This window comes from Pleuronectes platessa, chromosome 17 (genome assembly GCF_947347685.1).
Source record: "Pleuronectes platessa chromosome 17, fPlePla1.1, whole genome shotgun sequence".
Taxonomy (NCBI): domain Eukaryota; kingdom Metazoa; phylum Chordata; class Actinopteri; order Pleuronectiformes; family Pleuronectidae; genus Pleuronectes; species Pleuronectes platessa.
The window spans coordinates 1,682,504-1,704,729 of NC_070642.1; the positions used below are offsets into that span (position 1 = coordinate 1,682,504).

At 40.5% G+C, this 22,226-nt stretch overlaps 1 protein-coding gene across 1 annotated transcript in view; it reads left to right on the top strand.

The window, feature by feature from the left end:
- cenpe (centromere protein E) overlaps positions 1-21,962 on the top strand; it is a 34,780-nt gene extending 12,818 nt beyond the window's left edge. The window contains exons 18-44 of the mRNA XM_053445830.1: positions 145-213; positions 486-617; positions 1,459-1,636; positions 1,760-1,887; positions 2,846-2,992; positions 3,211-3,390; positions 3,516-3,629; positions 4,721-4,867; positions 5,031-5,144; positions 5,280-5,429; positions 6,128-6,304; positions 6,466-6,702; positions 6,858-7,088; positions 7,236-7,469; positions 7,625-7,855; positions 8,003-8,236; positions 12,694-12,774; positions 12,857-13,051; positions 13,134-13,343; positions 13,818-14,030; positions 15,438-15,641; positions 16,556-16,732; positions 16,899-16,999; positions 17,555-17,652; positions 19,183-19,318; positions 19,408-19,754; positions 21,761-21,962. Coding sequence (XP_053301805.1) covers positions 145-213; positions 486-617; positions 1,459-1,636; positions 1,760-1,887; positions 2,846-2,992; positions 3,211-3,390; positions 3,516-3,629; positions 4,721-4,867; positions 5,031-5,144; positions 5,280-5,429; positions 6,128-6,304; positions 6,466-6,702; positions 6,858-7,088; positions 7,236-7,469; positions 7,625-7,855; positions 8,003-8,236; positions 12,694-12,774; positions 12,857-13,051; positions 13,134-13,343; positions 13,818-14,030; positions 15,438-15,641; positions 16,556-16,732; positions 16,899-16,999; positions 17,555-17,652; positions 19,183-19,318; positions 19,408-19,754; positions 21,761-21,846 — 4,551 coding nt within the window. The 3' untranslated portion in view covers positions 21,847-21,962. The remainder of the gene's footprint in view (positions 1-144; positions 214-485; positions 618-1,458; positions 1,637-1,759; positions 1,888-2,845; positions 2,993-3,210; positions 3,391-3,515; positions 3,630-4,720; positions 4,868-5,030; positions 5,145-5,279; positions 5,430-6,127; positions 6,305-6,465; positions 6,703-6,857; positions 7,089-7,235; positions 7,470-7,624; positions 7,856-8,002; positions 8,237-12,693; positions 12,775-12,856; positions 13,052-13,133; positions 13,344-13,817; positions 14,031-15,437; positions 15,642-16,555; positions 16,733-16,898; positions 17,000-17,554; positions 17,653-19,182; positions 19,319-19,407; positions 19,755-21,760) is intronic.
- Positions 21,963-22,226: the final 264 nt, after the last annotated feature.

The window sequence follows — 22,226 nt, forward strand, 5'->3', positions numbered from 1 at the left end:
TATCTCAACTTGTTTTAAAATCTTTAGTGGCCTGACTATTGTTAAGATACTGAAGAAAAAAATCTGAAATACAAAATATTTGATTATTATGATTATTACAACTTTAATCTGTAAAATGTTTTATCTGTGTGTTTCTTTTTTTAGAACAAGGTAGATACACTGTCTGAGGAGATACAGAAGAAAACTGAATCAGCAGAGGAACTTCAGAGAATGGTGTGTGTGTTATTTTTTTTTAATCACAAGTTAATATAACCTTACAACAAAAAGCCAGTTGATGAAATGATTAGCAGTGCTGTTAGAACAAGCCACAATTCCACAGGCAGAATGTGTGCAGGTCAGTCCACAGAGTCATTGTCATTATAATAACTAATTAGTCTATTGAAGTGTAAGGCTAATTATAGCTGGAATTAGTTGAAGTGAACTTAAGTTAATAAGTTGACCTCAGTCATTAAGCAGGCTAGTTCTATCATGTTGCCTCCTTTCAGAGCGAAGAGGATCTTGTGCAGGAGTTGGCAAAGCTTCGTCGCTCTCTGATTGATGCAGAGGGAGTCAGCAGAGATACAAAGAAGGAATGGGCTGTCCTGCGCAGCCAAAACATTGCTCTGGAGGAGATAAAGGTAAGTGGAATCTACTTAAATCAATTCAGTAGTTAAAATGTTGGAAAAAGTTTACATTGGGTTTCCTGTCTGGCACAAGGACACTGACTACAAATAATTTGTTGCATCATTCTCCCTTGTTTACTGTTGTGTCTGGTCTGATGAAATCAAAGGTATAAAAAGATAGTTGTAAAAGTGGGATTTATTCACACATGTACAATGCAGCAGGAGGTTCTCAGCTCAGACAAGTTCGCAAGAACAACAAATCATCCGCAGGATTCAGGTGAGGGGTGGTGCAGCAGATAAAGGGAGGATGTAGTGTAAAGTTTCTGCTGCAGAGATCATGTGTTTTTGTTTACAGCACATTGGCTCAGGTATTGGCACTTATCACCACAAGACTCTTATCACTGTCTTGTATGTCTTCACTCTCACTTATTCACACACAACAAAAACATAATCATGGGACACGTGTGTAAACTCAAACTGGGTTAAAACAACAGAATTTGTAAACTTAGATAATATACGGACTGTAGAGCTGGAGTAGGTGACAGGGCGTGCACGGTTTGGCTCAATTGTGTCTTTAGTGCGCACTGCGAATGATGGCAGAGAGGAGGAGTAAATTACTGTCAGACCCAGTAAAAAATGTCCCTCCCGATATGTCGGTAGGCAGAGAAATACTGCAGAAATTCCGGATTTCACTCAAACATTTGTGTTCAGGCATACATCTCATGTTTAGTTTTGACTACATGGCCATCTATTTGGAACTATTTGTCTCTGACTTAATCATCTGTTTGTTTTATAGGTGTATTATTCACACTTGAACAATTTTTTATATTTGGTGTTTTTGTTGTGATCTTCTCAGGTGACCATGGCTTCGAACCTTGAGAAGATGGAAGCTGAAGTTAACAGCCTGCGTTCTCACCTTGAAATTGAGAAGTCGCGCTACAGAAAGATGGAGAGTGATCTCCAAAAAGAGCTTGCTGTTACATTTGATGAGAACAACAAGCTCACTGATCTGCTTGATGGCAAAGTCCCAAAAGGTATGTTTGAAGTCAGGCTCTTTACTTACTGAAGCGCTGCTTGACAAACTTTCATTTGATTGTATAAATTGCGCTCAGTCTTCAATGCACTTAAATTGGAGTTTTAAGATTTTCTGTCTCCAGATCTGATAGAACGCAAGGGATTTGAGCAAAAAGTCGCCACTCTCAGCGAAGAGCTTACAGCATCTCGTAAAGCAGAGGGATATCTCAGAGCTCAGATGGAAGAGCTTGCTTCATGTCCTCAAAAGCAGGTAAGACCTCTTTGAAGAGTGTCTGATAGAGGGTAGCATATAGTCGTAGTCATTTGACGTCATGTGGGTTGTCTCAGGTTTGTGAGTTGAGCGAGGAGTTGTCTGCCATTCGAAGTCAGAGGGAAAGTCTGCTGTCGGCCCAAGCTCCGTATCAGGAGGAGGCTCATCAGCTCTAAGGCCTCCTGCAGATATCTCCCGATGAGAGAGTAAAAATACGAAGCAGACCTTACTGCTGCTGCTCTGAGAGAGCAGGGGCTGATCCAGCAGCTAGTGTACTGATGTAACACAGCAGCTGAATTCACTTCACTCAGACCTGGAGCACTCTGATTCTGAGATGAGTCAGCTCATGACTCACTTTGAAGTGAGATGCTTGAAAGCAAGCTACAGAATAAAATGTGGAGGGTCTAAACGAGTGAGTTGCTCCTTAAACGACCAAATCTTGTAGTTTTTGTCTTGTCAAACTCACTCTAGCTTACATCAGCCACGTGAAAACACATCGGAATCTATTTTCATTGTAGTGTGATACAGCAGTATTAAGCTGTCCATAAGGCCAACCAGTATGCACAAGGCCAACAGTCATAAGGCTGAAGAGGGGAAATAATACAAAAATCATGTGTGAGTGGTGTGGATTGTCCTCATGTGTTGCATAACCTGTGTAAAAGATTTATCACCTACATTTTGTACAAAATTTGTCTATCAGAATAGACTAGTGATTTTATAAATGCAATTTTTGTTATCATATTATCATAAATGAAAGTGCAGACGTGGCTCTCTACTTGTTCATTTAACAAGAAGCTTGAGAATTTTCCTAACATGCCCACATCCAAATGCCACATCCAGCCTGGTGTAGTGGATCGGTGGAGGAGAACGCTGCTACTTTCTACCATTAAACTTGAGATTATTTACTTTCTTTATGGAAACCAGTTATGGCAGTTGATGATTTTTTTAAATATTTCAGTTGGAGGAAAGTGACCAAAAAAGAGCATTACTGGTAGAAAGACTGAATGAGATGCAGCAGTTGATAAAGCATTTGGAGAGGAAGCTTGCTGACAGTGAGGTTTCCAGAACCTCAATGGAGGAAATGGGCAAAGAACTTCAAGAACAAGTATGATTTTGATGTTTTTTTTCTCTGAAACCATCTTTGGTAGCACTGATTTAAATATTTTGTAGATCATGTTTTTTACTGTCTTTAATTCTTAGATCTCTAAATGTTTACGTTTGTCTTTTGTTTAATGGCATTTTCTCTCTTCTCTGATTATTGAAACTGTGACCATGAAATCAGTGAAGTCTTATATACCATAAACACAAGTTGTATTTTTCTAGCAGAAGCAGCAGACTAAAGTGCTTCAATATGTGCGAGCTGAGAAAGAAGCTCTCCTGTCTGAGAAGAAAGCTGAAGCTCAGAGCTCTGCAGAAAAGATGGACCAGCTGCTCTCTACACTTACGTCTGTGACTGCGGAGAGAGACCAGCTCAAGGTGGACCTGCAGGAAAATGTGGAGATGGTCAGTGATCTTGTCAGTCCAAATTTAAAAATACATTCACTCGTGTCAGCTGTTGTTTTCTTTTTGCTGTTTATTTTTCTCTCTGCATGTTATAGGCCCAAAGATAATATTTCTTTATCAAACAGATGATTGAAAATCAGGAGGAGCTGAGAACTGCTCTGGAGAAGAACCAAGAAACAACCAAAGAGGATGGAGCTCTCTCTGAGATGAGCGCACAGCTGGAAGCGCGACAAAAACTTGTAAGAGTTTCCTCATGTACATGTGCTGTAAATGTGGTTTTGTCCACCAGTCTCGTGTTCAGGAATGTCTCAAGGGAATTTGTTTCAATGTGGAACTGAGATTAACTTGGATGCAAAAATGACATTATTGAATTTTTCGTTGTCAAAGTCTCAAACTTAAGAATGAATGTGCTAGTTTTTCAGACGAATGTCTAATTGGATAAAATGACAATAATTTATATCTAAGAGGTCAAAGATCAATTAGACTTGACATCTTCGAAATTTCAGTTATATCGCCATAATTCAGGAGCAGAGGTAGAGATTGTGAAAATATCATTAATTATTTTTATTGTCTCTATATGTTAAAAAACGATCCCTTGCAGTAGTTATTCCTCCCACCCCATCCTCCCAAAAAAGTAGAAAAAAAGGGGGGAATGAATATTTTTAGTTTCTTTATCTTCTGTTTTCTTTATTTATAGTGTAGGTTTTGCTCATATTCAATACATTTTATTTTTCCTTGTCTCCCTCTCTTATTAATATAATTAACTAATTTGCTTTTTTCAAAATGAAGCTATATATTTTTGAGCCATGTCTAAAGATGAAAGTCATCAGTGGGGACGAATAAACTCAGCTGAAAGCCACAGGAAGTGTATTGAACTCAGAGAATTGAGAGATGGACAAACTGATTACTTCATTAACTTGCGCCTTTTCATGGAGTTTGTTGATGGGAGCATTAAAACTCTGGTCGTTGATTGAAAATAATTGATGGTGTACTTACTGGTAGTTAATATGTTGCCTTTTAAGCAGATAAAGACTCTTACAGAGCAAGTAGATAATGCGGGAGCAAAGAGGGAAGCCTTATTGTTTGAGAGGATGGCCAGATTTCCGAGCTGCTCGGACATCACCCTACACAGCAGCTTCTCTTTCTCCTTTGTCTGTGAGGAGAAGGATCACCTGCAAAAGACACTGCAGGAACTTAGACAGGAGAAAATTCAGCTGAGAGCAGAGTTGGGGAACAAAATGGAGGGACTGCAGTGTGAGGTCTGTGAAGGATAACTTTACTGGAAACCAGTTATGGCAGTTCACAGTTGGTGATACATTTTTGATTTCAGTTGGAGGAGAGTGACCACCAAAGAGCATTACTGGTAGAAAAACTGAATGAGATAGAGAAGCGGATGAAGCATTATGAGAAGAAGCTTGCTGACAGTGAGGTTTCCAGAACCTCAAAGGAGGAAATCGGCACAGAACTTCAAGAACAAGTATGATTTTGATTGTACTTTATCTGAAACCATCTTTGGTAACACTGATTTAAATATTTTGTGAATAATGCTTTTGACTGTCTTTAATTCTAAGATCTCTAAATGGAAAAAGATAATGAGAAAGAGATAGATAACACCATTAAACAATCTTCTGTCTGAGCAGAAAGCTGAAGCTCAGAGCTCTGCAGAAGAGATGGACCAGCTGCTCTCTACACTTAAATCCGTGACTGCAGAGAGAGACCAGCTCAAGGTGGACCTACAGGAAAATGTGGAGATGGTCAGTGATCTTGTGACTGCTTTGCCAGTCCAAATTTGAAAATGCATTCACTGGTGTCAGCTGTCGTGGGCTGCTGCTGTTTTTTTCTCTCTCTGCATGTTAGTGGTCCAAAGGTAATATTTCTTTATCAAACAGATGATTGAAAATCAGGAGGAGCTGAGAACTGCTCTGGAAAAGAACCGAGAACAGAAGGAGCTGCTAAGTCATTTAGAGACTTTACGATCATCCAAAGAGGATGGAGCTCTCTCTGAGATGAGTGCACCGCTGGAGGCACGTCAAAAACATGTAAGAGTTTCTTCATGCACTGTATATTTGGTTGTTTGTCCACCAGTCTCGTTTTCAGGAATGTCTCAAGGGAATTTGTTTCCATGTGGAACTGAGATTAACTTGGATGCAACACTTTTGGTAGTCAAATCTTAAACTAAATAATGAATGTGCTAGTTTTTCAGACAAATGTCTAATTGGACAAAATTACAATATTTTATATTTAAGAAGTCAAAGATCAATTTCCCTTTGACATTATCTTTTTTCAGTTTTTTATGCATAATTTAGGAGCAGATTTAGAGATTGTGAAAATAACATTAATTATTTTGATGTCTTTATTTGTGAAATAATGATCCCTTGCAATGGTTATTCCACCCAAAAAAAATTGAAAATAAAGGGGGGGAATGTAAATTTTTTGTTCCTTTATCTTCTGGTTTGTTTCTTAATAGTGAAGATTTTGCTCATATTTAATAAATGTTATTTTTCCTTGTCCCCCTCATCTTAATAAAATTAAGCTATATATTTTTGAGCCATGTCTTAAGATGAACTTCGTCAGCTGGGACCAATAGACTCAGCTGAGAGCCCTAGGAAGTGTAATAAAGTCAGAAAATTGAGAGATGGACAAACTGATCTGAATGGGAGCCTTAAAGCTCTGGTGGTTGATTGAAAATACTTGTTGATGTACTTACTGTTAAGTTGATATGTTGCCTTTTGAACAGATAAAGACTCTTACGGAGCAAGTAGGGAATGCTGAAAAAGAAAGGAAAGCCATATGCAAGGTGATGTCGGTCTCCGAGGAGAGGGATCAGCTGCAGGAGACACTGCAGGAGGTGAGACAGGAGAAATGGAAGCTCAGGGAAGAGCTGGGGGACAAGATGGATGCACTTCAAAGTGAGGTCTGTGAGGAATAACTTTACTTCTATAAAACAGCATATTTTGAACACCTGCTTGTATATTGTATCATAATAACAGATGTGAGAGGATATTTGGATTATAAATAGTTAAAGGTAAAGTTAAAGGGACTCTTGAATTAACCTGATTGTGGCCTTACCCACAGATGAAGACCTTAACAGAGAAACTGGCAAGCATTGAAACAGAGAGAGACAGTCTGCTCTGTGAGAAGGAAGCCAGCTTTCAGAGCTCCTTTTCTGAGGAGAAGGAAAGGCTGCTGTGTAAGGGGATGACTCTCTGTGAGGAGAGGGATCAGCTTCAGGAAACACTGCAGGAACTGAGACAGGAGAACCAGCAGCTCCAAGCAGAACTGGAGGACAAGATAGATACCCTGCAGTGTGAGGTCAGTGAGGGACAACTTCTATAAAACAGCATATTATGAACACCTGCTTGTATGTTGTTTATATAATAACAGTTGTAATAGGACATTTGGATTAGTTTTTAATCAAAGTTGATGTGACTCTTGAATGAGCCTTGCGGCTGCTGCCTTTGTCACAGGTGAAGACCTTAACGGAGAAACTGGAAAGCACTGAAAGAGAGCAAGACAGTCTGCTCTGTGAGAAGGAAGCCAGCTTTCAGAGCTCCTCTGAAGAGGAGAAACTGATTTGCAGGGTGACATCTCTCTGTGAGGAGAGAGACCAGATGCAGGAGACACTGCAGGAGCTGAGGCAGGAGAAGCAGCAGCTCAAAGCAGAGTTGGAGGACAAGATGGAGACAATGCAGTGTGAGGTCAGTGAGAGAGAGCTTCTATTATACAGCATTTTATGTATATTGCTTGTACAAATTACAGTTGTTTTTGGATGTAGGGATTATAAATGATTTTAAATCAAAGTCTAAGAGAATCTTGAATGAGTCATGTGACTGGGTTTCTAACAGGTTCAGACTTTAAAAGAAAAAATGAAAAGCACTGAAAAGGAGAGAGACGGTCTCCTCTGTGAGAAGGGAGCCAGCTTTAAGATCTCCTCTGAGGAGAAGGAGAAGCTGCTCTGCAGGGTCACGTCTCTCTGTGAGGAGAGGGATCAGCTACAGGAAACACTGCAGGAACTGAGACAGGAGAACCAGCAGTTCAGACCAGAGCTGGATGACAAGATAGATACCCTGCAGTGTGAGGTCAGTGAGGGACAACTTCTATAAAACAGCATATTATGAACACCTGCTTGTATATTGTTTATATAATAACAGTTGTAATAGGATATTTGGATTAGTTTTTAATCAAAGTTGATGTGACTCTTGAATGAGCCTTGCGACTGCTGCCTTTGTCACAGGTGAAGACTTTAACAGAGAAACTGGAAAGCACTGAAAGAGAGCAAGACAGTCTGCTCTGTGAGAAGGAAGCCAGCTTTCAGAGCTCCTCTGAAGAGGAGAAACTGATTTGCAGGGTGACATCTCTCTGTGAGGAGAGAGACCAGATGCAGGAGACACTGCAGGAGCTGAGGCAGGAGAAGCAGCAGCTCAAAGCAGAGTTGGAGGACAAGATGGAGACACTGCAGTGTGAGGTCAGTGAGAGAGAGCTTCTATTATACAGCATTTTATATATATTGCTTGTACAAATTACAGTTATTTTTGGATGTAGGGATTATAAATGATTTTAAATCAAAGTCTAAGAGAATCTTGAATGAGTCATGTGACTGGGTTTCTAACAGGTGCAGACTTTAAAAGAAAAAATGAAAAGCACTGAAAAGGAGAGAGACGGTCTCCTCTGTGAGAAGGGAGCCAGCTTTAAGATCTCCTCTGAGGAGAAGGAGAAGCTGCTCTGCAGGGTCACGTCTCTCTGTGAGGAGAGGGATCAGCTACAGGAAACACTGCAGGAACTGAGACAGGAGAACCAGCAGCTCAGAGCAGAGCTGGATGACAAGATGAAGACATTGCAGTGTGAGGTCAGTGAGAGATAACTTAACTGCTATAAAATGAAATATTATGTACACCCGCTTGTGTATTGTATGTGTTTATAATAGGTGTGATAGGAAATGTGGATTATAATTAGTTTTAAGTCAAAGCTAAAGAGACTTTTGAATGCGCCCTGTGACTGCGGCTTTCTCCTAGCTGAAGACTTAAAAAGGGAAAGTGAAAAGCACCAATTCAGAGAGAGATGATCTGCTCTGTGAGAGCTTTCTGAGCAGAAGGAGAAGCTGCTATGCAGGGGGAAGTCTCTCTGTGAGGACAGGAATCAGCTGCAGGAGACACTGCAGGAAATAAGACAGGACAACCAGCAGCTCAGAGCAGATATGAAGAACAATATAGAGATAGTATGTTTCTGTTTATAGTCAGTCGAGCAGTTCTCCTCTAACCAGAAAGTTGTCGGTTCGATCCCAGTCTTCCCCGTCTGCATGCCGAAGTGTCCTTAGGCAAGATGCTGAACCCCGATTTGCCCCTCATAGAACATGAAAGTGCTCCTTGACATTTTCACACACTTACAGTTCTCTCATATGCAAAATAGAACAAATGAGGTTGAAGTGAAGTTTGTTTCAAATCTTCAGCTTCATGATGTCCTTCAATCTTTCCGATTCAATTTACTCAGCAATTATTAACAAGTTGAATTTTAATTTAGCTTAACATTACCTATAAAACTGGAACACTAAGAGGAAGACGTCTGAGGTAGGGCTGCTCGATTATGGAAAAAATCACGATTATTTTGGACAATATCAAAATCACGATTATTAATATGTGCCCTTATTCTGAAGTCTGCTTTATTTTTGAAATCACTTCCAGTTTCCGGTAAACACCGATGACGGCATGTGTGTTATTCCTCCATGAAACCAGGATATCGGTGCCCGGTTATTTAAACCCTTAATGATGGCAACCCTAAAGGCCGGCGCATGCTTCTGCAACTGCGTCGGCGGCGTTTCACGCAGCTGTGTCGCAGGACTCTGTCATTCATGCTTCACCAACCTTCCCCAAGTGCTGCACGTCTTATACAGCATTTCCCCGCCAGAACACTAGGCGGAGTAATGTTTTTTGTCGAAGACGACCTTAGAGACGCCTTCTTTCTTCTTCGTCGATTGTTTATTTACATAGCCACTGCGGCTCCTCGTAGCCTTTTTCTGGCGGACAAATCCGCCAGTCAGTGACGGGTTAAACAAGCGATCATACTACCGGATCTCTTCTGCCAAGTGCTCTTCTATTTGGTCCATATTCGTTTCTTCTAAATCTTCCGTTGTTTCTGCCGGTATTATGGGACATGAAACCGGAAACGACTCCGGACGGGATGTAGTAGGCAGACCAATCCCAAGCCTTGCGGGCTGCGTGAGGCTCGCGTCGCTTTGTCGTATAGTTAGAAAAATTGGGCGACGCACGTAAGCACGTAAGAAGAGATACATAAGCACGTGAGAAGAGATACATAAGCACGTAAGGGGCCCGGAAGGGCTCTTGCGGGCCCATGAAAACGCAGAAGCATGCGCCGGCCTTAACACTCTATGACCGACTGACCGGTGTGGAGAAATGCAGGTTCGTTCTGACCGGTCTAAACAGCCAGGCGGGAGCGCGCTTGAGAATAGTGGTGTACGGCGCGGCCGCTATATTGTCTGCTGCTGCCCTCCCTGCTTTTCCACTCGCGCTGTTTTTTTCACCGCCGATCAACACACACACAACTCGCCTCCTTCACTTTACTGCTGCTTGAGAGTGAGAGCCAGTCAGCTGGGCCGCTGAATGCTTAGGGGGAAGGACTGAATTAGGGCTGCCACTAACGACTATTTTTCTATCGATTAATCTGGCGACTATTTTATCGATTAGTCGATTAATCTAAACGACTAATTTTCCTCGGAAAAAATCAAATTGACCATTTCATTTCAGTTAACTTTATTTTGACAACAACAAACTGTATGTCATCATATAATGCAGCACAAAACAAAATGTAAACAGGCTCAAATATCAAAGTGCAAAACTGTAGGTTTAAACTAGCAACTCCAACGTGATAAAAATAAATAAAAAAGAGGGCTTATAAGTTAAGTCAGCAGTGCAACTCAAGATATCAAAGTTTAACCCCTTATCAAAATAAAACAGTTACGTCTGCATACTAAACAAAGTGCAACATGTTTAAAGTATAATAAAGAATGGTGTCCAGCTCAAAATCCGACTCTAACGTCAGTTAGACATGTGTGTTATAATGTAGGAATGTCAGCATGTCCACATGCTCTGGACTCAGGCTAACTCTTTTCTTGGAAACTATGTTTCCAGCTGCGGAGAAGAGACGCTCGGAAGGTGTTGATGTGGCAGGTACACACAAATAAGTCTTTGCCAGAACAGCCAGAGAGGGAAACCTTGCCTCATTTGCTTTCCACCACTGCAGAGGATCTGTACTTTTAGGCGGAGGCTGTTCCCCAAAATACTTGAGAATCTCTTCTCTCACTGAATGACTGATGACATCTGCCTCGTCCCCACTGTTATTCTGGCTGGAGGTTTCGTCTGAGTCCGACCCAAGCAATGTGTCCAGCAATGACACAGACCTCTTCTCTGTGACCCCCCCCCCCCCCCCCCAAAAAAAACTTGAGGCGGGCCGCACACCGAGCCTCCGGCGCTGCGGAGGGGAGAGCGCCCGGGGAGCAGTCGCCCCGGGGCGACTGCTCCCCCAGCCGCGGCACGTGCCCAGCGGTTTAACCACAAATACAAATGTACAAACATCGCCCAATGACATCGGTGAAAGTCGACTTACGGTGGTTTTGCCTTTTCTGGCAGTCCATCTTCCAGAATAGCGCCGGTGTGTTTTCTCTTCAGGTGCTCGTGCATAGCGCTGGTGCTTTTGTGGTATGCCATCGAAAGTTTGCACAGTCTACAAACCACCTTATCGTTTGGTGATACGTTGAAGTACTCCCATACTTTTGAAGCCTTGGGTCTTTGGAAACGTTTCGGAACCAAGTCGGACTCTGCTGCCTCCGCCATGATTTTTTAAAACTGGTGCGTTCAGCGTTGACTGGTGCCGAAAACGACTGACGTAATGCACGCAGCAATTACGTAGGGATATTGAAAGAAGAACATTTGTTATAATGAATTGAAATGAAATCTTTTAGAAATCGAAAAGTTAAATTCATAATTTTTAAAAAAAAAATGCGTCGAGGCATTTTATTGCCATCGACGCATTTTCCGCGTCGACGTAATTGATGACGTCGACGAATCACGGCAGCCCTAGACTGAATTGCGCACGCGCGTCTCTTTCAGGAAAAAAAAGCCAAATAATCGTTTCAACTCGATTGTAGTAGTTTGGAGATTGTTTGACCCCATAATCGTAATCACGATTAATTTTCGATTAATCGAGCAGCCCTAGTCTGAGGTCCCTTTTTCTTACAGTCAAAAACAGAGCAACTTTCTTTTCTGAAGTTTATTCCATTCATGTTTAAGTGTGTACATACTACATACTCTACAGCTGTTATTACAGACCACCAACATTATTAGATCCTGGCCCAACCATGCTGCATAGTCATTGGCCTACTGATGCTATTGAGGTTTATTCCTTGACATTTGGAGTGGAGGCATTTTCTGAGCTTGTTAGTGTCTAACCCATTTGGTCGGTGACATAAAAGTATGGAGGTTCAGCACAAAGCCCCTGGTTTACACAATCAAAAACCATTTAGATATGTTTTTGTCTCTGAAATTGTCACTCTGACATGACAGTGAACTGTGATACTACTTCTTGTTGATCTGTCTCCATCCCTCCCCGCTCCTCCTGGATTTACTCTGAAGCAGCATTGAATTAGAAACTCAATTGTTATTGAAATTTTGTGGAAGCTGGTCAAAGGAGAACTCTAGATTCTAGAGGAGACCAGAAGGTGGAAAAATATACAAACACTAACAGAGTAACATAAGCAATTGTCAGCCCCAAGTCTGAAGATGTCTCCCACAGCATTCCCATATATTGTCCTCTACTTGCGTCACCCATTCTAACGGCACATCCAGTGGCTGTGGCTCAGTGGGAGAGTGTTTGTCCTCCAACGAGAATGGTGGCAGTTTGATCCCCAGTCTTGCCCATCTGCATGCCGTAGTGTCCTTGGTTAAGATGCTGAACCCAGAATTGCCCCTCATAGAACAAATAAAGTGCTTGTTGGTGAGAGTGGAAGTTGGTTGGCCCTTAATCTGTAACCTGACCTTTGGTACCGCTAAGAGATAGAAGGGAGAATCTGTGGAATTAGACAGACACTATTCTCCTCTACAGATATAGTGTAATATATAATATACACTGGCATATATAGTCATGTGTGAGGATGGTCAAAAATTCCTCAACAATAATGAAACGGCTTTAGTAAGAGACATTTATACACAGAGTGAATGGTGTTTCGTTCTCTTTTTGTTGCTAGTGAAGACCGGCCTACTTACCGGCCTACGTCTTTTTTTCTTTTTCTTTTAGTTGCTCAGTGAAGATCGAGGCTCCACTGGAGTCGAGGTGACGGTGTCATCAAGGTTGAAGGACTCCACCAGGCAGCTTCAGGTAATGTAACCTCTAAATGTGCATTCATCAGCAGATGAAAGGCACACAAAGAATTGAATAATTCTACTTCTACTTGTTGCAGGAGACCTTCAGAGGATTCCAGCACTTTATAGACACGTGTTCCAAATACATCCCCACACCCATGGACAAGGTTTTGAGGGTGCAGAGTGCCTTGAACCATGATTATCTGACCTCTCTTCCAAAAGCCACCATGAGCGCCTACACGACTATATGTCAGCTAGGACTTGAGACTGTTCAGACTCTGAGAAACATTGTAGTAAATATCAACATTTGTCCACTTGAAATTTCATGTAGGTCTTACTCTTGATAAAGTAGTAACCAGTAAATCATTTCCTCAGGTGTGCCTACAGGTGAAGGCCCAGGATTGTCGGGATCGGTTTGAGGAGTTGGTGAAGAAAGACTTGTCTGTTTTTGAGGAAAGGCGGCTGCATGATGTGCTGATGTGCAGAGTACAGGCACCCACTCTCTCTGTCAAAGACGTGGACTTCCATGCTGTGTGGGAACACAGACTGGCTGATCTACTGGACAAGCGGCAGCGCTACCAGCAGGTGAGAATGTTACCCAGCCTTTGCAAAATGCTTGCCTTCCAATTCGGTCATTACCTCTACATAGGAGCATATGTTTACACCCCTGTCCATTTGTGTGTTGGTTGGGGTGTTGTAAGCAAGATCATGCAAAAACTACTGGACTGATTGACACAAAACTTAGGGTCAGGGAGAAACACACAAAATCTTGATACGGATCTGGATCAAGAGATGGATCCAGAAAATCTTTTCACTTTCTCTAACATAGCAAAATAAGGGGTTTACTTGAGTTTGATTGATTACTTTGACTTAGTGTAAATAAATGTGGTTTAATGAGGGCCTTTGCAGAGGTAAACACTGTACTGAGTGATATTAGAATTTAGTAAATGGTTTTATCCAGAGCAATTTGAAGTATAAATTCCAGCAGGTTGAGGATTGGATGACATCTCTCCAACATTAATATACTGAAATCTCATAACAACTCTGCTGGCTTTGTAGAAAATGTCCATCATTTTGGAGAAGTTCTTGGACAATGTGGCTTCTCATCCCAATGAGTTGTCGGTGGAGATCACAGCGAGGGAGAGGTTCAAGGAGCAGCTACAGGGCGCAATAAGCACCCAGCCAATCAGCTTCAGTGAGCTTGACAGCATCCTTAGCTGTGAGCTGGACCGCAGAGCTGCCCTGGCCCACAGCAAGAAGATGATCCTGCAGGTAGTGTTCAATATTCACCTCTTTGATTACTTCAACAGGCAGGAGGGGCGATCTGCTGCTGTTAGTGAGCAGGATGTCTACAGTTTTGAGGACGTGTTATGGAAACATATGGTACACACGAACTCAGATCGGATACACATCCGCTCACGCCAGACCACATTCGGAGGTGGTCTGGGCCACGTGTCAACATTATTTTAGCAGTGTGAATGAGAAGATGGCCTTTGCTCCATTGAAAGGCTGCTTACTCAACCTACTGTATGTCCTATGTATAAGGCAATGCAACTATACTATTTGTATAGCAGATTTCAACAGCACATTAATTCAAAGTTCACTGTGAAGAAAGTGTGACACACTTGGCATTAAAATGTGGCCCCACATGCGTCTCCTGATCTGATCTCGGATCAGATCTCACTTCCCCACACTATATGTAAATATACACTTACATCATCTCTGCTAGCTAAGATGCACTGCATGGCGGGAAGAAGCAAGGAGAAAAGAAGATATCAAAATAACACAAACGACACAAGGTATAGCAAATCATTTCTGTTGTTACAGCTTTCTTCACTTTAAATGAAGCCTTCAGCAGGGGTATGTGTATGTATTTCCAGTTTCATTATGACCCATCAAGACCCCTCAGGTCGTCTTTAAATTTTTAAATCAATGCTGAAGACTTTTCTGTTTTCCACGGCATTTTATTCAATCAAATAATTATAAATATCTTATACTACACAGTTTATTCTCTTTATATCTTATATCTCATTTATTGATTCTATTTTGTATTTAAGTCTTAATTTATTTTTAATGCTTTCTTGTACTGTTGGGTTTACAACTTTTCATGATGCCTTTTGTATTTTATGGAAATCACTTTGGCACTCGGAGGTGTCGTTTTGTGCTCACATCACGAAAACCACGTTAATACGGAGTGTGTGAAGGGGCTATAGACACAAATGGTAATTTGTGGACTCTAGCATTTAGTGTTAAAAGAAGGAAGCATCTCATGAGCCCAATCCCAAATTAAAGCCATGAGTAGCTGAGAGCCAGTTTCAGGCCTGACAAAGCCTTGCAAAGTCACTGCAGATCATTTCATTCTGTTTCGAGAATGAGTGACACATTCACGCACCGGTTTACCCATCACAAAGTGTACAGCATTTAAAGTGCACACAACAGTTCAGCCACAGAATTTTTCAGCAAATAGGATCCATTCATTCACTTCAGTTATTGAAAACCTGAGATATGGTTGCTCACAACTACTGCTATTTTTAATAGTAAATATTTTAATCCATACATGTTCCTGTGTTTTTAAATGTGGTCTGGCTAATAACAAAGTGTAACAATTTTGCATCAAATGTTCACTACAATGCTATTTCTTGTCTTCCTAATGTCATATTGTCAATGGACTTCCTACAGGGCATCACTGCTGAACAGAGTGTTCTGAGTGAAGAGCTGAAGCTGCTGGAGGCTCAGGCTCGTTTTCAGCTCAGAGAGGAGAAAGGCAAAAGTTCCACTCTGTTGCAGGCGATTGAGGGAGCTCCTCTGAAATCAGAGCTCTCCTTGCTGAAGGACAACCAGAACCTTCTTACTCAACTCATGCAAACTGAAGAAAAAGTAAAAGTATGTTTGTTTGATGCCTGATATTGACACCTTTTGTACAGTGATTCTCAACTGGTGGGCAGTGGGTCGCGGGACTTTGCCTTGGCAAAAAATAATTTTAAGAAAACGATCCTGTGCTTTTAATTTGAAGCGAATTTTTTTTTGATGCAGCGGCATGCCATTTTTACGCTGTCCTTAACAGTATTTGGCATAAATGCCTTGTAATGCTAATAGACACCCGCCATTTCACAGCATAGAAGAAGACCTGCCCAGTTTAATTTCATATGCTAATTGAGCATGAATCTTTTTGAATTGCATTTTGAGTTTGTGGATAAAAGCTGCTACTCAAGACACTGCTTTTTTTCCATAGTGAACTGTTGGTTGCCATACATTCAGTGTGTGAGTATTCTCAGCTAAAGCTACATAATCTTTTTGAAACTACTTCTCAGTAGTTGGACTTTTTTATTTCATGTTTGTGCATGAAAGCAGTGTTGAGTCTATTAAAAAAGGCGGAAGTTACTGAATTATGTATGTTGTATTACCTTATGTCCTTAAGATGCACTTTTAGTTTTTTAATTCTAATTCAGTGTGAAAAGGAATATTTCCCTCTCTAGCATCGCCACCTGCTGGTTATTTTGCTTTATTATTAAACTTGCTTTTTGTGTTGGCATACTGTGATATTCTGTACTATCTCAGGTTCAAACTGCACCATCTTTTCATTTCAATAACATTGAGTAGTTAGAACAGATACCGAAGGGGTCTGAACACCCTATGAGGACAATTGCATTGTTATTTTTAGCTGCCATCATTGGACATAAAAGCTTAGCTCGTAAAGACCTCTTAATTTCTTATATCCCTTTCCTGTCTCTTCTTACAGTGTCCATCTCAGGGGTAAACCTGTCCAACAGCCAGTGACATCTTTTTCTTTGTTACAGGCTTTGCATGTACAAAATGAGCAGCTGGAGGAGGCACATATAAAGGCCACAAACGGGCTGTCCAGCCATAAGCAGGCCACTCAGCTTCTGCAGACAGAGCTGCAGGACAGCTGTGCGCAAAACGATGAGAAAGAGAAGACAATCCAAATGCTCAGGGGCAAACAGCAAGAGTCTGAGGTTTGTATTGTCTGTACGGACTAAATAGCAGCCGTTCTATAGCTGAAGAGGTTTGTTTACCTTTATATCAGACTCTGAGCTCAGTTATTGCAGTCCTTTTTGTTTAAATGTTGGTTCTTTGACTCGCATGAAGCAGCTCCTATTGTATTTTTCTTTTCCTTATCAGAAAATAGCGTCACCCAGTGCTGCTGAACTGGAAAATCTCCAGACTAAACTGTTCAAAATGGAGGTGGAGTTGAGGTCTGCATCTGATAAACACAAACAAGAGTAAGAGCCTTTTGTTACCTACACAAAGGACGTATGTTTTCATCTGTGTTTGTTTGTCTGTCTGTGAGTCAGTGGAATTACACAAACGTCTGACTGATGGAATCCATGTTTTCTTTTTGTGAAATTGCTTTGTCAGATTATTATTCATAAAAACACTCGGGCATGTTTAGGAGACTGATATTTATGAATGTGTGCACTTTGGTGCAGATCCCTCCCAAAAAAATGGGACTCGAGAATTAAAATGTGGTGTCACGAGGAGACTGTTGAGCCTTGACGGTCTTAAACGCTATCTTAAGTACCATTCTATTTTTCTTCTTATTCCGTTTGGTCTTATTTGTTGACTGAACCTAATGTGTTATTGCAATATTCTGTAGTTATTTTCTTCAGATAGTGGAGGAACTATCACTGTTTTTTTTTAAATCTAATTATGCCTGTTGACAGTTGAATGAAATTCTTAGCTGTCAACCTTCCTCATTTAGGACACATAAGAGCGTTATTTGTACTTTGCTCTTTGTTCTGTGGCTGAATGTTGTGACCAGAGTGTTTCCTTCTCAGGATCCAGAGAATGAGTACAGTGCTGAACGTGAAGGAAGAATCATTAAGGAATCTGAAGGATACGTTGAGGAGGCTACAACAGCAAGGAGAGGAGTCATGTAAGTCAGATGTGTGAAAATGTATTTAGACCTCAACTGTAGCTCTCAGCTTCAGGTAGTGACCGTGTTCTTTTTCTTTGGCCGTTTCATAAAATAATTGATAATAGGAATGTAGAAGCTGGATCACAAATTAGTAAAGATTATGGACATGAAATTAAACTGTGTTTTAGCTGGTTCAGATGACGTCTACCTTCACTTTAACGGAGTGGTAACAAACTGAATGCATTATTAACACATGATCACCTTTTAGGATGAATGTTTATGCTGTTCATGACTTCATGTATCCACGGTGGTTCTAAAACAGAGATTCTTACTAATGAAGAGATTTAAATTTTTACAATTTTGACCATAATATAATTCCTCTGCAAAATTTTTGCTTAAACTTTATGCATTAAAGATTTACATTTATATCTTTTTTTGTTTCATATGTGATAATAATTTAATAATGTTGCTATTACAGACTCTACTGACAGATTTTATTGTTTCTTCTCCTTTTAGATTGAGAACTTTATTTATTGTTCATACAATGTTGCTCAAAATTAACAACTTCACCTCTGTCACATGAAAGCACTTGTAGCAGGGGAGAGTTGATAACCAGCTTCGTAGCACAGATTATCTAAGATGGCCGATGTTAGGTGAAGTGGCGCAGGACAACAAAAACACATCATAGAAATGACAAACTTGCTTTTTTTCTAGAACAGCCCCCTGGTGAGCTTATTAGAAAAAAAAAAAAAAAATTTACAGAGCATGCAGTCTTTGGATTCACTAGCTGCAGAAATCGGCACGTTATGGACAGAGGATGTTTCTGTTTCTTTGAAACGACAGTGAGATTGAAGTAAAACGAACTGATAAGCAACGAGCTAAAAGTCACTGTGAAGCACGTTCAGCTGATACTTCTCTCCACACACTTCTTTCACACAAGAACTGTATTAATGTATGTCTGAATGTGACTTGTGCTTGCAGTGGTTAAGACTTGACAAGTGTTACATTAATTCAATCCTTTTACTAAGTTTCTGTTATATGTGGATTTGAGTGTATATGAGGTTGACCGACGGACACACCTCTTATAACCCTTTTACATAAAATAGGACTCCTACTCTGTGTCTGCTGGATGTGTAAACACGTGCAGTCCAGACAGGCAGGCTCCAATAACTTCACCAGGTTCACAAATATACATTTGTGCTGTCCGTACACAGTGGTGTGCAGCCATCTGCCCAATATTTGGGCTACACTGTAGCATCAACTGTGTTAAAACTACAAGTTGACAAAACAGCTATCATGACCGCAATAAAAGAAGAGTATTGATGTGAAGGAAATTAATGGAGTAATTGTATAAAGTCCTCTTTTCTACCATTAGACACAACAGCTTGTAACATAAATTCCTTGTTCCACAGTAATTAAACACAAAAGTTACAGTGCACATGACGAAGAATGAAGCCTCTTGAATCGTTTAATTTTACGGGTGATAATTTTTTTTTTTTTACCCATTTTAAGAGGAAGACTGGTTAAATGGACAATGTGAAAATTTAGTCTTGCAGGGTGAGGACCTTCACACTAAACTGACCAACCCCAGAGGTGTGGTGATCAAGAGCAGCATTCTGCTGGACAAGACCAAACTTGAGAAGGAAGTCAAACAGCTTTGCCTTAAAATAACGGAGCTGGAATGGTAAGTACAACCAGTCTGACAGTGGAACTGCTCAGATAGTTTCGATGACTCTTAAATCCATATTGTCATCTGCCCCTGTCTCAATACAGCTTGGTGTCCACTCAGCAGACAGAGATTAGCAAGTGGAAGAGCCGAGCCATCAATCTGAAGGCAAAGAGCAAAGTTGAAGTGGACAAGCTTTCATCGCCCTGCAAGACTACCAAGAGGGGCCTACAAGAGACCTCAGACTCCTCCAGCTTCCTCAGCTCACCTAAGAAGTTGCTGGTTACTTCTAGGAAGATCCTAGACTCTCCTAGGAAGGTGATGGACTTTCCAAAGGTCTATCAGCTCGACTCCCCCAAAAGCAGTTTCTTTGATGTGGGTGGGAGCTCGGACCTGCTGCCCAGAACCTTTCCCAAGCAATTCTTTGATAACTCCAGCCTTGGCACCATTCCAGGTAGAAAACTTATGTCAACTACTTTTTTGTGTAGCTTGTCTGCCACAATCCTTTTTAAAGGGATAGTTTACCGAAAAATGAAAATTCACTCATTATCTACTCACCACTATGCCAATGGAGGGGTGGGTGAATTGTTTGAGTCCACAAAACCCTTGTGGATTCTCAGGGGTAAACAGTGTTGCAGCCAAATCCAATACAATTTAGGTAACTGGTGACTCCTTCAGACATAATAACACATAAAAAACATAACATGCCTCCATACTGCTCGTGTTGAGTCATAAAGTGTCGACTCAGCTTCATTTACACTATGTATTAAGCCTAAAAGTCCTCTACTGGAAGTAGTGATACTAGTGGATGCAGCTTGTTTTCAGTGTGTGGGTACGAATGTGAAAGTGGCTCCGAGGAGGATATCTGTGGACATTTAGGTTGAAAACATGGTGTAAATTATGCTGTTTCGAGTCGAATTGGAATGTCTCGGCATCCGGACACATGGATGACACAACACGAGTAGTATGGAGGCATGGTATTATTTATTTTGGTTCTTTAGAGGGAGTAACCAGTTTCTTTAATTGTATTGAATTTGGCTGCAACACTGTTTACCCCTGAAACTCCAAAAGTTTCTTGACTAAACCACTTCACCCACCCCTCCATCAGCATAGTGGTGAGTAGATGGTGTGCCATTTTTTGGCAAACTATCCCTTTAAGAGTTTTTGTACAACATGAACACTGAAGCTGTTTGTTTTGCCAGAGATTTCCCATGTTCCTGATACTCCAGATGCAGAGAGGGGTAACTGCTGCAATATCACACTGTGTGTTGAGGGAAACTTGGGTTGCACTGACAGAAACTTGGGTTGATGGATTTGATCAGTCTTCCATTAAAACATGAATCAGCACCGTCCTCAACTGTTGAACTGGTGAAGTTCCATTCAATCTGTGCCTGTCCGCTGAGCAAGATAATAATTTAACTGAATGATAATATAAGCCAAAACCGAGCAAATCACTCATGTATCCAGTAGCTAAAAGCAAAAAGCAGTCTAATGCAACAGTCCTGAAATGAATACTCCTCCATAAATGTTCCAATAGACAGTTTGTAATGAAAATGTTTGAGAGGTGCTGCTTCATCTGTGTGATAATTTTAAACACTCTTGTGGTGCTGTTGAACACTCTTGTCTTTCTGATATTTGCTGATATAAAAAGGATGGACAAATTAAATGCAACAAATACAGAATCATGACACCAGTCAGAAGTATGACATATTAAAATAATTTGACAAGATAGTAAGTCAAAAATATACAAAGATTTGAACCACCTCAGCTTGTGAGTTGGATGCTAGTAATTTAGAATAAGTGGATATGACATTGCTTTTGAATGCTTATCAGTTCTTTTTTGATATTTTTGATACATTTTTCCCTGCCAACAATATTGGATTTCCTGTTGTAATCGGTTTCTATATTACAGTCTCTGCATCTAAAATCCCTATCTTTTTGCAGCACATCTAGGGCTTATAAAATGTTTAGCCACTGCTTGCTTTAAAGGCAGAATTTTGACCATTTTTAGTTTTATTAAAAAGTGTCAGTTTATAGTAGGGCAATGCTAATGTCTGCTGTAAGGCTACAAAACCCAGTGAACTTTTAGGATTTTTCACTTTACAGTGGCTTATTCAGTCCTTTATTCAGATGTCCAACAAGTAGAAAATAAAATTCATGGAGAGGTGGCTTTATGTTGCAGTATGAGCTATAATGCAGTCTTTCGATATAATAAATATAATATATTGATTTTGTATCGACATTATTAACTGGTAATGAACAACAAACACTGCAGTCAGATAAAACACACTCTGATGGCTGTTTGCTACATTAATATCTGGTTTGACTCAGGTCTGAAACAGGGTCAATTTAAGACCATAATGATCATCGCTGCCACTATAAAACACAGTAGAACAGGTGATTTTATTTTCTACTGTTACTTGATCTTCATTGGTTTGATAAAAGTCTGGTGTGTTGCAGATGCAGCTACAGGTCTCGATGCAGCCACAAAGGACGAGTGGTGGCCTCAGTCTCCAAAACAAGAAGACATGTGTAAAACACAGTAAAATCAAATATTTTAAAAGCCTATGTGTTAGTCATAATTTCTGTTTTCTGTATTGCTTTTGTTTACTTTGTCTTTTCTCAATTTAGATAATAAAGGTTAGTAATACTTAATAATGAACATCTGTTGTCTCCTTCACGTATTTAACACGGTGAATTTGTTTAAAATAAACCCAAATAGAAATGGAAACACTGGGAACGACTGAGCCTCTAAAATATCCTGTCTGAAAGTCATTCAATTCCATGTCTGTACATAATTAAGTAGTTTTTTATGATGTTGATTTGTGGGACATATTCACGACAGTATTATTTTAAACATAAAACATATTTATGAAAAGTAATGTGATCATGTCTTTAGTAAACACATACTGTACATCCTTATGGG